The sequence below is a fragment of the Vipera berus genome (assembly GCF_964194415.1).
Source record: "Vipera berus genome assembly, chromosome: 1".
NCBI lineage: Eukaryota > Metazoa > Chordata > Lepidosauria > Squamata > Viperidae > Vipera > Vipera berus.
In genome coordinates, this window is record NC_138202.1 from 303,422,003 (window position 1) to 303,437,827 (window position 15,825).

At 38.5% G+C, this 15,825-nt stretch overlaps 1 protein-coding gene across 1 annotated transcript in view; it reads right to left on the bottom strand.

Annotated features, from left to right (window-relative positions):
* Window positions 1–3,614: 3,614 nt before the first annotated feature.
* Window positions 3,615–15,825, bottom strand: part of ALK (ALK receptor tyrosine kinase) — a gene marked incomplete at both ends in the record, with an annotated part of 680,504 nt that continues 668,293 nt past the window's right edge. Inside the window, 6 exons of the mRNA XM_081312714.1 lie at window positions 3,615–4,286; window positions 5,422–5,512; window positions 6,882–7,016; window positions 7,347–7,448; window positions 10,353–10,445; window positions 10,889–10,986. Of these exons, the coding sequence (XP_081168840.1) occupies window positions 3,615–4,286; window positions 5,422–5,512; window positions 6,882–7,016; window positions 7,347–7,448; window positions 10,353–10,445; window positions 10,889–10,986 (1,191 nt within the window). The remainder of the gene's footprint in view (window positions 4,287–5,421; window positions 5,513–6,881; window positions 7,017–7,346; window positions 7,449–10,352; window positions 10,446–10,888; window positions 10,987–15,825) is intronic.

Below are 15,825 nucleotides of genomic sequence, written 5' to 3' on the forward strand. Positions count from 1 at the left end.
AAGACACATGTTGAAGGAGAATATTTGGAGAAATGACTCATAGTTTAGGGATGCTAGTTTCTCCTTGTCTCCGCTTCACTGATTTTTCTATAACTGTATACTTTTCTCTGACTGTAATTATTGGGGAACTACTCTGTGTGGGTGGGTGTCTTTCTTCTGCTGCAGTGCAACTATAGTGTGTCTATAAAAAAACAAAACTTTAGCTCCTGCAGCAACCACGTTTTTTCTTTACTGCTTGTCCCTGTAAGACTTCAAGGTAGGGAAGTATGAATGCATGTTTTCCATATAGCTTCAGAGCTAATGCCTCGGAAAGAGATTTGCATCTCTGATCGGCTAAAAGGCAAATTGTGTGACATATTCCTTCAGCTTTTCCCTAAACCTGCTACTTCGGCCATATAAGTTATTGAAAGTGACTTCTGCCCACGTGGGGGATTATTCATGGGGAACATATTCCTTTATAGATCAGCATGATTCCCATGTATTTGTGATGGTCCTACAGCTTGATTTGTGGTCTATGTGCTGTTCCTGGCATAGCATTTGATGCTATTCTAATAGTGTAACTTAAATGCTTGATGATGCATTTGTGCTAGATACTTAATAGGCTTGTAAGCTAATTTTTTTCAGCCATGTCCTCTATAAATAACTGCTGTGAAAAGACTCAAGATTCTCTTCATAATGAGGTGTGTAAGCTTTGCAAGCATCAAATAGATTTCTTTAGAGAATTATATGGCTGACCATTTTATATACAATAAGCAACCACATCTCAGTACAATCATTTTCAAGGGTGCAAAATTACACCACTGAGGGCCTTTTGCTGTGAGAGTAAGAATGTCTACTGGTTTGTTGAGTTTTCTATGAATTCTGGCATATACTAAAACTATAATACATGACATTCTAGATAAATTCTTGACCAGTGCTGTCCTTGGCTAATGGAAGAGGTAAAATAATGGTACAGCACACACAACTACATAATGTGCATTAATAAGCTATGACAGGTTTGGTATAGTCACTGCAACACCACAACCTGCTTCAGTATTATATTCTATGTTTTACAGAATCCAGAACTCTGCTTTTAATTATCCTGAGTTGAATCGAACAGGAATTACAGTGATAAGACTAATATTGACCAAAATGATCATCTGCTACATTCCATCCCACCTTCATAAGAGGGAAAACTGTTTCTTAAACTGTACTTGCATGAGAAAATAGGTAGCAATTTTGCCAGCATAATTGCTTATATATAAGCATCTTATTTGAAAGTAAGGTACTTGCTAGAATTCTTCTATTGCAACCTTAAATTTCCTTGTAATTTAATGTACTACTGGCTTTTAAAAAAAATGTCCCTTGGATTAACTGTTCCTTGCCCAGACTTTCAGGAGAGGAGCTTCATACTTATTCCAGTAAATTTCTTACTTTCAGATGATACTGTTATGCAGAAGCAATTACTGTATTGTAAAAATCTCTTGTCCAGTTTCTCATACTCTTGCAATTAAGGGGGCTGGCTGTTCCCCTCTTGCGAAGGCAGGACAGAATGTAACTGTTGATTGGTTTGGTAATTGCTGGTCTTATCAGTATAAGGAACAATTCTCACAAAGAATGTGATTTCTGCTATGTGCAAGTAGAAATGTCAAGCAGGAAACCCACATACTTACTAATTTAAGCTCCCTGACTCAATCAACTACAGAACATGGGGTTCCCTATGTAAAAATGGTAATAAGTGGTTGCTCAGAGCAGAGAGAAAGCCAGCCTCACTTTAAACTATATTTTAAGAATCTTGGTTACTTCCTGGCAGGACAATGATATTCAATGGGATGGGTTAATGTTCTGTTTGCCTAATTTACAGAGCAATTTCTATTGACTGTTGAGCCACTGACAGTCAATACTATTTGCTTTCATTGAGGAAGATCACTCATCTTCATTTGCATTCAAGGCCTAAGGCAATTAATGAGCTTATGCAGTGCAAATTGCACAGAACTATAGCTGCATTTGTTTATTAGGATCTTAAAACAAAGCCAGGAGGCACAAATTGGTCTTCATTTATCTTTACAGTGATGCAAAGATTGGATCAGTATGACCACTTAAGATACTACTTTTTTCACTTAAGGTAGAAAATTGGTTGAAAGTTGCACACCTGAGTAGCAACTTTGGCTCAATGCAGTAGTTTACCTGCTTGGAACAATACTAAGATCTTAATTTGTATAAATATTCTCATACCACAAGCATCACCATCTCATTTTTTCACCCAGTAGGTATTACTGTGTAGGTACAATTTTGGCAATTAAACACAAAGTAAGATATTTTAATATTCAAGTTTCAATTCAAGTCAAATTAATGGCTGTTTCAACAAGCTATAAAGCATGTTGGACTGTGGCTCTATGGCATGCTGAATTTTAATATAATTGTTTTAAACTCCTAATTTATCTATCTATCTATCTATCTATCTATCTATCTATCTATCTATCTATCTATCTATCATCTATCTATCTATCTATCTATCTATCTATCATCTATCTATCTATCTATCTATCATCTATCTACAGTATATACCGTATGTTTTGAAAAATGGGCAGTGAGGATGTTTTTAACATCCCTTTCTCCTAAATTCTTGTTCTATAAAAACCTTTGAATTGGTTTCTAAACTAATATGCATATTATAATAATTAGTATCTTCACACCCTGGAAGAATTTGATAGTATACCAAAGGACTCTCTTCCTCTGATTGCCAGGCTTTGCCCTCAGCAATGATATAATGACAGTGACATAATGAGAGTTTCAGTAGTATGCAATCTGGCCTTTACTATCTTAATAATCCTTTGCTCATCTGCCATATTGTGGCAGATCCATCAATGACATGAATACATGCTGAAAGATAAGTGTTAGATTTAACTGCTCAAATGTTGCCAACCAACAATCACAATGGATGGGAAAGGGAGAGGGTTTTTACGGTCTTGCCAAGGTAATCCATTGCATTTGGTCATGTTCTTTGACTTTCTGCAGTTTCCACCTTAAAAAAAAAGGAGTGACATCGACACATTTAGCTATTCTGTTGCTAGGTCTCCATAGTTTTGCATGCATATGGTAGCTGTGGTGCTATGTGAGTATGAGCTCCTTCAGAGTCCATGTTATCTGATTTTGCCTTTGACAGGAGGACATTTCCCTATCTTCTCTGAAACCATGAGGACATCCATAACATTGCTTTGGCAGTACAGAAAATCCCTAAACATTAAACACTTGGCCAGCGAGTCTTGAAATGGCATATAAACAACTAAGAGGAAGCAGCACACAGGAAAGGCCATAGCAAACAACCATGCAAGTGATATTATGCAATTGAGGGCAGGGCCTTGCTTGGAATAGTGACTATTATCTCAGAGAGTTATGTTTGTTCAAATGTGTGAGTATGTAGGTGTGTATATAAAGGAGCACTGATAAATTGAAATTTAAGAGATTAAAAAAAATTCAGGGGTGATGGCACTTCAGAGCAGATTGGCACATAACAGAAGGGAAATTTGTTCTGTTCTCGTGCTTGCTATATGGTTGACACTGAAGTTTGTGCCAAGGCTCACGAGTCACATGGGAAGAAAGTCAAGAAGATTAGAGGTTAATTGAACTGGTCCCTAAGGTGAAGGTCCTCGTAACTGCGGGCACAGAGGTGGGGCTGAGGTTTCCAAGGGAAGGCCTTGCTGTTGGTATCCATAGTTAACATTGCCACAAGGAAAATGGCGGAGCCTGAAGAGAGGCAATTCCTTAACACTGGCTGTAAGTGAAGATGGTTCTAGAAGAAGAGAAGAGCTTGGTAGCCTTCCAGCCATTAAGCTGGGCCCCAAAGTACAGCTGTCTTCCTGCGTTGAATCATCCTGCTCTGTTGCCTCTTTCTCTCGCTGAGAAGTCTTTTTGACAACTGGCTGCTCTGAAAACCAAGAGCCATATGTTGGGTTCCAGAGGTTGGTAGGCTTATTTCTGGACCCCCGGGTTTTGTGGAGCTCTGTTGCAGGAATTGATTGAGTGTACGCCATGTTGACATGCCCCCCTTCTAGGGAAGTCTGGATGTTAGCCTGGGTAATTGGCTCAATAGTAGCTGCTTTCAGGAGAGCTTTTCCTGCTGGAATGACAAAAGGGAGAGATGGCGGGAAGGGCAGGAGCTGCTCAGCACCCTTTTTGTCTCGCTGTGGCAACACTAACAGAGGCGGAATTGCTTTAGGATCTTCAGGACGCACAGGAACCTTTTCTTCTTCTTCAATGCATGGACCATACTCCACGGGCAGAACCGTATTGATGACATCAGGATCCTATAGGGAAAGAGAGACAGTAGTTCAACATTCATTTATCTTTCAATCATGATATTCAAAAAAAAGTAGTGGAATAATATATTTTTGTTCATAAACAGAGATATTCTCTTCCTCATCTTCCCGACAATATTAAAATTCACAATTTCACAATAAAATTGTTAGGCAGAAAATGAGACTGATAAAGGAATTATTCTTTCATATAAGTAAAAAAAAAAGTATGGATTCCATTTCTTCCATGTGGAGCCATGCTCAGGAGTGTATTCCTTAAGCCAGCAGCACTTTTTTCTTATGCTCATGAAATTAGTTAAGTTGCTTTAAGAAGAGCAGAGAAGGCCTGCTATTCTCTTAAGAAGATGCATAATCCAAAGAACTTATTTCAAATAATTTTTGAAATGTGCACAATCTCACTGTGGTTGATCGGCCCCCTACTAAAAAGCATATCATATTTAATGGACTATTGAAACAATAGGAATTGATTAAAATAAAACATTTTTTTCCAGATATACAGTATTAGGAGTGGGGAGAAAAAATATTTAACAGACCCTTCCCTGTACTTCTGATCTGCAGCTCCATGAGGACCACCAACTACATCTAGAAGACGATAAGACTGTCTTTGAAATATATGCTGGGGATATACTGTAACTACTCTGATTATGTTGGGTTCTGTTTTTTAAAACTTGTACCCACTTTGGGTGTATTAAATATGTAAGAGAAAATGATGTGGTATGGGTATATGTGAACCCATAGCTTTTTCTAGTGCAGTGACTTCAAGTTGTGCCTGCACTAGCAGCCAAAAAACAATAGTTGGGGAAAACATATACAAAGAACTCCAGGTGTGCTGAAGATTTATGGTCTAGTCAGGAAGGACAATAAAGGCCATAGATAAGTATCTATCAAACTAACCATCCATTTTAGATATGGGTGGCCTATTCTTTATGTGGATGTAAGATGATTTGAACTATTCTTTCAACAATTGTTTGTGTTCTACACTTGCCTTGCTAAATGAGGGTTGGAAGCCCAGAAATGTGAGAAAAAGACATTATCAGTACATTTTACTTGGTAGGCTTGGCATGTTTCCCTTTTGTATTTTCCTGCACCAGGTCACACAGTGATGGATCCTGAGAGAAATGGTTACCTGGGTGCAGTATTCAATCCTCTCCAGAACAATGGCAAAATCTGGCCTGTCTTCTGGCTGGTGTTGCCAGCATTGGGTCATTATTCGATATCTACAACAATAGAAGGAGAAAATGGCACTAAAGGACAGATTTAGCTTGACACTCAGTTTGTTACAGCATAACAGGAAATAGTATCACAATGAATTTTTTAATATTACCATTCAAAAATGAATTTTTGATCCTTGTCAACTAGTATCATAGCTTTGGATGATGACAATAGAATGGCATTCAGAATTGCTTGACTAAAACTGGGCTAAAACTAGATGCTTAAAATAGACTAAGCTATATAGCAATAGCAGGAGCACTTAGACTTACAGTATATATCACTTCACAGTGCTTTACAACCCTGTCTAAGCAGTGTACAGAGTCCGCAACAATTTGGGCCCTCCTTTTAACGACCTCGGAAGAAAGGAAGGCTGAGTCAGCCTTTAGCCGGTGAGACTCAAACTGTTGGCAACTGGCAGTCAGCAGAAGTAGCCTGCAGTACTGCATTCTAACCACTATGCCACCATGGGTCTTTGGGATATTGCCTAAATAACATACATTTTGTGTGTGTGTGTGTGTGTGTGTGTGTGTGTTTGTGTGTGTGTGTGTGTGAGTGTGTGTGTGTGTCTTTGAGTCACAGTTCACTCTTGGCAACTGCTTGGGTTAGTCTCTGAAGTTTTCTGGCAAGATTTTCAGAAGTAGCTTGCCATTGCCATTTTGTTCGGGCTCAGAGAGAGAGAGTGAATGGGCCAAGGTCACCCAACTGGCTTTGTGCCTTAGGTAGAACTAGAACTCACAATCTCCTGGTTTCTAGACTGATGCCTAATCACTACACCAACTAGGCCTCTAACATCTATCTATATAAGAAAAAATGTGGAATCTTTGATTAGCAATTTCTTAGAAACATGAACTTATTTATACCATTCATCTATATAGTTACCTATAAGTGAATAAATTAAAACGACATAATTACCAAGAAAAGGTATTGAATTACTACTAGATTATAAGAACTTTGAATAGCAGAGTATCTTTTAGTTAGGATGGGCTACAATGGCTGGGACCATTCATCAAAAATGGGCATCTCTTGAACCCAGCTAGAATAGCCATCCTACATCCTAATGTGTAACGAATCTATTATTCCAGATGGTGATTCTGAGCCAAAATGGCATCATCTGTGTATGTTAATTTTGGGGGGACGCAAGTGTTGCAGAATTACCACAAATTTCTAGAAAATAAGAACTCCCTAAACAGTTTATTTTCAATGGTCTCTGAATGCTGATTTGTTTAGTACCAAGGATATGTCGGTTTTATCAGACAGATGCCCTGCATATGGGTCTGACTGATTATCTATTCTATACACATAGCTAAAAAATTTCCAGAAACTAAAGACATTTAGTCTTTGGCATGCGCATATGGAGCATGAAAGTTTACATACACGGGGCCAGGACAGTTTTTGGGTGGATCCATCCTTCCCCCACTTGTGACAAATTCCAAGACCTCCTGGTTACTTTTGCTGGGATAGGGCATATATCCAAGCGAGAATATTTCCCACAGCAATACTCCAAATGACCTGGACACAGAAAAGCAAGAGATAAAAACCACAGGTTTATATATGGAAATCTGAGCAAAATTCTCTAAACAGTAGGACCATTCTCGCAAAGCCCTTTCTGTTGCATTCTTTCTAACTATTCTCTGTTGGTGGCTTTGGATCTACTTCTTTTCTATTGTGGCATCTATTTGACAAACTTTATTATTTGGCAGAAGAAAAGGCATGCTTAAAAAAAACTTTTTGGCTTCCATCAGACACCCCCCCAAAAAAATGTGGGTAGTGATATTTTAACACCCCACCCCAAGCAGCTGTTTGCTTGCAAAAGGGAAAGAAAATTCTGAGCGAGCCTACCAGGTATCTGTTTTTGATGTAAATATTCCTTCCATGAAGGCTTCAGGTGGCATCCATTTGACAGGCAGCATCGCACAACCTCCTTTTCTGTAGTAGCTAGCTCTGCAGTCAAGGCAAGAATATTAATAAGAGTTAAGTATTGGCTCCTTCAGCAGCTGATTGAAGTGGGTGGCTCCGAGAGCTATGCTAATGGCAGCAGTGAGACTTTTTTTTTCTTTCTGAAACAATAGGGCAAATTCTCCCTTTTATAAGAAGAAGAAATAGAAAAGGGAATATCCATCTTTTACTTTTCTAAACAAGGGAAATGGCATTTGTGATTATTTGTTAGGTATAATTACCTCCTTAAGTGTGCTTTAAGCAATCGTTCCATTCTTCGATGGCAGCAGTTTGAGTACGAGGAACCAAACTGTGACTATAATTGCAATGTGGGATCAGGTGAGGATTTCAGGGACGTAGCTGCTTTCATGACGGCCGGGGGAGGGGGGGCATTTCTGTCATGTGTGGGTTCAAAGCTTTCTCCCACAGGGCAAATGGAGACTTTGGGAGTAGAGGTAGAGTTTAATCAGGAATAGTGTGTGTGGAGAAGGAGAGTTGGAATGTTTATAAGGTAGACCATGAAACACAAGTCTTAGAATTTGACCTAGAAATCTATAAAATTATTACTAAGTAAATTTCTAATGTAGAAGAAGAGGATATTTTAAGGCATTTACCAAAAGGAAGATGGCCTTAGATCTCAGCAGAGCCCCATAAATAAGGAATAAGAGACGGAAAAGCAAACTGCTGTCCAATGCTTTTCCTATTTTGTCCATCTAGATATGCCAACTCTGTATGAATCCATTACTGGAGATCATCCACCAATAAATAAATAAATAAAATGTTTGTAGGTAACACATTCCACACAAATAATATTGCATTAATTAATTCTTAATGAAATGAACAGTCTGCAAAATAAGGTACTCCATTTGCAAGTTGATCAATCCTTTTCTGTTGTGCCCTTCTTTCTCAGAGACAAGTACACTATTCACCCTAAATCACACAATACAACATATGCATGAAAGTTTTGGGGGGGAAAAAAGAGAGAGAGAGAAAGTAAAGTGGTGACTGAATGAAAAGAATAAAGAATAGGTTAAAAAAACACAGGAAAGGACCAAAGCAGGAGCATGGAGTAATGCAACAGAAAAAGAAAAGAAGAGAAGAATCCAATTAGGGTTACAAAGAGTTGAAATTCCCCAGCCCTTCCAAGCAGGACATGAGCTTCCTGCTCATCTTCAAAGAGATCTTCTTCCTAGTAGAAGGCTCATAGCCACCTTTGGCAAACCTTGATTTCCAAAAAAATCTTCTTTTCAATAGCTTTTACTATTCTCAGTAGGGGAATATAAGGTCTCCCGTCAATTCACATTTGGGGATAAATTTGTCTTCCTATCTGGTAAATATGTAAATACATAATTGGAGACTAATGATATTAATCATTTGTAGTTTTAATTCAGTTTAAATTCAGAAGAATCAAAGCGAATCTAGTTTTCCTCCTGACTCCATCCACTCCAATATATGGGGTGCCATTCAGGGCTGGGAAAAGCTGTACAGTAATGCTTTAGTCTGGATCTGGGTTCTCCTACCCTCCCTTAATTATTTATTTTCACGGGACAGCAGATCTGATTATGGCTCTTGCCATCTTGTGCTTGTGTTTTGGTAATCCTGTGACAAAACTGCTCTTATTTTGGGCTCATCTGACAAAGGAAAGGCAGAAATGCAACTTGGGCTGATTTGAGCCATGGTGTTTTATGCAGGTATTATAAGCTGGAACTCTCCAACTGATTTGGGGCTATGGATTTTGCCATTTCTAGCCAGCACTGCCTAAAATAATACTAGGAATTATAGATTCATCTTACTTGCTTGATATACAATAAGCCCAACATATAACAAAACCTCATTGTCTTGGAATGAATAATCCAAACAATTCAGTTTTTTTTAATCCCATTTATATCCCGCCCTTCTCCGAAGACTCAGGGCGGCTTACAATCTAAGAAGCACAAATCAATGTGCTTAGAAATAGCCTTCATTCTATGTATATGCCTGCTTATTAGGGCTTTCGCCCCCCCCCCCCAAGCGGCATTATTACAAAGTCAGCTTATTGCCCCCAACAATCTGGGTCCTCATTTTACCTACCTCGGAAGGATGGAAGGCTGAGTCAACCTTGAGTTCTTTTTTTTTTTTTTTTTATTTATTTTTATTTATTTTTCATCTTTACTACAAAGAGTGCATTTTCAAAGGGAAGTTTTCAACCTGCAAAATGTCAAGAAAATCCCCTTATCCAAGCCTGCTTATAAATAGTCCAAGCTTTTGGTTTGTTTTCAGAATCAATTCTATACACTACAGAAATATGCGGTGAAGTAATTCTCCAGGATGACATTAGAGGGCACTGTGAGGACAGTAACAGTACATTATCAATAAGATCTACTGTATTATAGTAGATTATTAGTCTTCCTGTTTAGCAACTGCAGAATCATTAATCCTGGTGCCCTGGAAAAATTCCAGGGTCAGTAATTACATTCTCCTGAACCTTTGTCCCTATTTTTATATGCGATAAACAGAGACAGTAGTGGAAGGATGTGTATGGATCTGGTCAACACCAAAGAGGATAAAGCTTCAGGATAAGATCCTGCTGCTTGGTATGAGAAAAACAGAGAAAACAAGGTTGGAGAGGATTCTGTTTCAACGCAATACTGAAAGTGGCAGATAAAATAACAATAAAAATAAGGCAATGAAATTCCACAGAATGAACATAGAATTGTAGTGAAGACAGCATACATATCTTCCTGAGTACCTCAAAATATAAACATCTGAAAAAAACCAATGCATAAAATGAAATAAATCCTGTGGAAGCCTAACCCTCACTCACTCCTGAGAGAGAGAGAGAGAGAGGGAGGGAGGGAGGGATTATATAAAGGAATGTTATATATTCCCTTATAGAAATTATAATAAGAAATAATAAGTAATATTTCTCACCTATATATGTCCCTGGCCATCCCAAAATCTCCAATTTTAGCTATTCTTCCAGGACCTTTACAAGTAAGGAGGCAATTTCGAGCAGCAATGTCTCTAGAGAAAGAACAATTGGCTGTTTTAAAAAAAATAATTAATAAAATTAAATTCGAATGGTACCCTAGTCAGACTAGCTGTTAACTTACTGGAAAGCTAAAGATAAAACTACTATTGTTAAAATAATTGAGCACACTCATTTTCCAAATAGGAAAGTCAAAATAGAAAATCCATAAGTAAAGACTTCAAACTTGTTTTGAAAAAGAATAATTTGCAATAAGCCATTTTGAGCTCCTGAAGGAAAGGCAGAATATAAATCTGTTCAAGAAATTTTTTAAAAAAATGCCTTGGTTCCTTCTTTTTTACGTTCAAAGCAGCAGACCTCTAGGGGGTGGTAGTACACAACCATTGTTGTCCGTGGCTTGTATACTAACCTGATGCAACTCAGCCACACAACACAGACATAGAGAATGGTCTTCGCAATATTAGCTTCTCCTACTAACCTGTGAATGAAGTGATTTTCCTCCAGATACTGACAACCACAAGCAATATCACGAGCTACATGGAGCAAATCCAGCATGGTTAGTGAGGAGGGATGAGTCTAAAAGGAAGAATCAAAGAATTATTTCAGGAGCATACTACTGATTTAAACAATCAAAAAACGGCTCACAAGGAATTTTTTTTTAAATGTACAATCACAATCTGTTTAATTCAGTTGTTGCTAACAGTTGTTGCTAAGTGTGTGTGTGTGTTTATATATATATATATATATATTCAAAAAAGCAGATTTTAGGTCACATTATTGCCATTTTAAATGCTTCTTCTTTCTTGTTGCCTGCATTTCACAGGGTCTATCCTCTTGTTTTCTGGGCATCCTATTTTTCTCTACTTTCTTTGTTGCTAATAAACAATTTTATGCAAAGTAAGCATGAATAAAGAGACAAATTTTCTAATCAGCAGATTGACTGAACTATCTTTGAAGTCACTTCCAACTAAATATATGGTATTCAATCACCAACTTTAATTTATAGTTCTCAAATTAGCTCCCCCCCTTTTTTGTTGGTTACTACAGAACCTAAATTCTTGAAGAGGAAGTATGAAACTATAAAATAAAAAGAACAGTTCTGAAATATTTTCTCTCCATTTCAAGAACCCAGGAAATTATTTGACAGAACAGAGCATATATCCTGTTTTGAAAGGTAGATTTCCTCCAAATCAGATCCTGTACAGACAGGGCTTTTTTTTTCTCATAGAACACTCAGAACGGTGTTCTGGCACTTTTTATTTTTTGGAAAAAAAAAAGCTTTTGCACAAGCTGTGCTGCTATTGGCTTTCAAAAGCCTATTGCAGGGGAAGGCAACCTTGGCTCTTTTATGACTCATGGACTTCAACTCCCAGAATTCCTGAGTCAGCTATGCTATTGGCTTTTGAAAGCCAATAGGAATTGCTGCTGAGTGCGCCAAAAGACCCAGCCGGCAAATGTTGCACAGGCAAGTTGCAGCGAAGGCAGGAACTTTGTACTCCTCCCTGCTCCCCAACTACACCATCTCAACTAGGTAAGTAAGATATTATTTGCAAATAGGATATCCAAGTATGACTCAAGGAAATTTTCCCTGCATGGAGGGAGTAGTGGTTTGTTTCACTTTGTTTTACTTTTCAAATTGCTGTAGGGAAGAAATGATGATTAGAAAAAGGCAGGAAGTTATTTTTATTAGGAAGAATTCATTTATCCCATGCTAGATCTTTGGGAGCTCAGTACCACCAGCACAGAACATTTGCTTTTCTGAAACTTCATTCAAATTCAATTCCTGATAGGGGCATTTGAAAAAAAAAAGTTATTTATTAAATTTATATGCTGACTATCTCACCAGGATGACTCTGAAGTCAACTGTGAATCCATGCACAGTGGGGCCATTAAGCCCATTTTTTCCACTTTATCAAAAAGGAGACTATGATTTACTTTATCAAATCCCTTTAAATTAACTTCAGCCGTTACAATTGCTAGCAACCCTGGTTCTCAATTATTACAATGTATTGTGAAAAAAAGGAAAAAATCTGTGTTGAATTGCTTTAACACACTGCATTTAAAACTTGATATCTCTAAAAAGAAAAACCAAAAACCTCACAAAGAAAAATAACAGAAGGAAAAGTCCAAGAAACAGAAATGGTTCATCCAATGGAAAAGTGAATCATACATTAGCTCAGAAGAAATAAAGTTTTGGAAACAAAAACAACAAAGAACAACAGATTTGTTCCAGGTTCAAACAAGCCACATTAAAAAAAAGAAAGACACCAACTCAGCCCTAAATGTCAGCTGACGTTATATGTCAGGAAATGTTCCCAAAACCACATTAAGTCCTTGCATAGATCTTCCATATTCTTTGTACATTTCAGTTAAGAATCTCATCTCTTTCTCTCACTCACTCACTCACTTTTCCCATAATATCTTTTATTTTGAAAATGCTGGAACCATTCATGGCCACACATACATGCACATACATGTAGTTGTGGGTGTGTATGCACTTCTGTGTATTAAGCGTGATAGCAACTCTGTCAAGGAATGTTCAGCTTCTCTTCAATTATATAATCAATTTACACTGCTTTATTAACCCTGCTATATCATATTACATCAGCTCAATTACAATTCCAACTTTTTATAAAAAATAATCAACATTTTCACTTTTTCTGAACAAGCATACCTCTACAAGCATAAAAAAGTCAATGTTAGCTAGATAAAGTTAGTTGTCTAATGCATTAAAATGAAAAGAGGAATGGATGTTCTAGAGGATAGGCACCATACATATGTATATACTTAGAACTTAGAAAGAGATAGCACATAGACACAGATCACAGAAGAAAACAATCTAGTTTTAGAATCTGTTATCTCTGGTTGCTAAGCAAGAAAATGCCATTTATAGCTGAATGTCTAAAATCCTTCATGCTTATCCAATTGTTTACCTTAAATTTAAGGCACTTAATTTATAATGCCATAAACAGGCTTTTCAAATGTGGAATTTGAAAATGTGTTCCCAGATACCTAGGAATTCTAGGAATTGCAGTCCCAACATACTTGGAGTATACCAAATTGAGGAAGCTGCAAACATTGAACGAATTAAGGGCTAATTTTATTGGGGTAACTTACTACTAGGAGTCCCCTCAAGCCTTATTATACTGGAGATTGATGTTTAAGTAAGGGATGGATCAAAAATGTTGTGAGAGTACATCAAGACTGTTTATACTCTTAGAAGCCCAGCTAAAGCAAACAGGTACCTATATTCCGTAGCAGTTATACAGAAAGATGGTGGAGGTAGATGGTCACTTTAGTGACAATGGCAAAGACATCAGTTCATACTCTATAGGAGAAGGCAGTGGCAAACTGCTCCTCTGTTTTACCTAAAAAAACTACACTCTGCCATAGTGACTGACAAAATTATGGTGGATATTGGGCCCTTCAAATATATGGTTATCAGCAGGGCTTTTTTTCTCATAGAATGCTCAGAATGGCGTTCCGGCACCTTTTTTGCAAAAAAAACCCAAAAAACCAAAACAAAAAGCTTTTGCACAAGCTGTGCTGCTCCCTCTATTGGCTTTCGAAAGTCCACGAGTCATAAAAGAGCCAAGGTTGCCTACCCCTGTCCTATTGGCTTTCGAAAGCCAATAGGAATTGCTGCTGAGTGCACCAAAAGACCCGGCCAGCAAACGTTGTACAGGCAAGTTGTCTGCAGCAAAGGCAGGAACTTTGCACCCCTCCCTGCTGCCCAGCTACACATCTCAACTAGGTAAGATATTTGCAAATAGGATGTCAATAAACAATTTAGGCTGCATTTACATCAGGGCTTTTCAACCTTTTCAGAAATTGTACCACTTTTAGGAAATGACAATATTCAAGTACCACCAGTGCTCAACAAGGTGTCAAAAACTTGATGACTAAAAAAAAAGGGGGGGGGATTTTGGGTTTCATTGGTTAGACTCATTTATTGTTATAGAAATGGCTAGTTTATAATGTTATAGAAAAGTAAAAAGTTGAGGCTCAATGTTAATGCTTCCTTCTACTCCTGCACCAGAGGATGTCAGAAGTCAGTGCCTTTTCTTTTTCCCTTCTCCCCCTCCCTTTTCCCTTTTTCTCTCACCCTTCGCTCACAAAAGCCCCCCCCCACTCACATACACTTTGCTCACAAAAGTCTCCAGTTGCTCTCACTCACTCCTCCGTCTCTTTCAAAGGCACCTCATTCAGTGTCTCCCCCACTCACTCCGTCTCTTTCAAAGGCCGCTTGCTTGCTTGCTCACTTACTGCCCCATTGCTTCCAAATGCCATTTGCTCGTTCACACACTCACTTACTGCCCCGTTGCTTCTAAACACTTCCAAATGCCAGTTGCTCATTCACTCACTCACTGCCCCATCACTTCTAAACGCTTCCAAATGCCACTTGCTCGCTCACTTACTGTGTTTGGAAGTGACAGGGCAGCAAGTGAATGAGTGCTGGGGCCAGAGGCCATCAGCTGTTTGGCGCTGGAGACGCCGGGAGGCCCAACACAGCGCTCTGTGGCTGGGGCATCTTCAGCTGGTGTCAGGGACGGTGTCAGAGGCCATCAGCTGTTCAGCACCAGAGAACGCTGCCACAAGGAACACAGCCCTGGGTCAGGATTTGGAGCAGCTCTGGGTGGGGGCTCAGCATGGGCTGCGGCGTGGCAACTGCAGGGAGGGGAATCCCCACAGTGGCTGTGGGGAGGAGAATGCCCGCAGCCTGTGGCTCCAAGCTGCGGGGCGGGAATGCAAAGGACAGGCGGCGACACCGTAGCAAGAGGTGGTTCTTACAGACACCGGCATCGCTCCCAGTGACAGCACCTCTGAGTTCCAGCACCTTTTTTTTAGAAAAAAAGCACTGTGTACAGATATAGTCCAACAGAGATTACCAAGGAAATTATTTCTGGCGTGATATGCAGCATTTCTAGATTTTGATAGTCCAGGGACAGACAAGATTATAAACAAAAATTATTTTTTATTGGACAGCTGCAAAAATATCAATATAATTAACCCAGTCCCGCCCTATTTTGTGATACCAAAACACCCTCATCTCCTCAAATTCCTTTTAGAAATTTTATTTTTTATATTTATTCATTTTATTTTTTTCAACTGATTCCCTATCTCTATGTTCCTTCGTAAAACATTTGCATTTGCAAATCCAGCATTGAGTAAAATAATTACTAGGCATGTGTTATTCTTTTTAGGAAACCTGAAAAACCACATGCAGGAAAATATTGCAATAAAACAATTTCTGCCAGTCTGAATTTGAGAATGAATGAGAATGTGAAGGGTCAAATAATGTAAGTATTTCGGCATTGTAGAAAATAGTCCGACAAGAACATCCATGTTCATTTTCACTGAATGCTCCAGATTGTTGATTCTCATCCTTGATGGCCAATACGCCTGGCCTCTGCC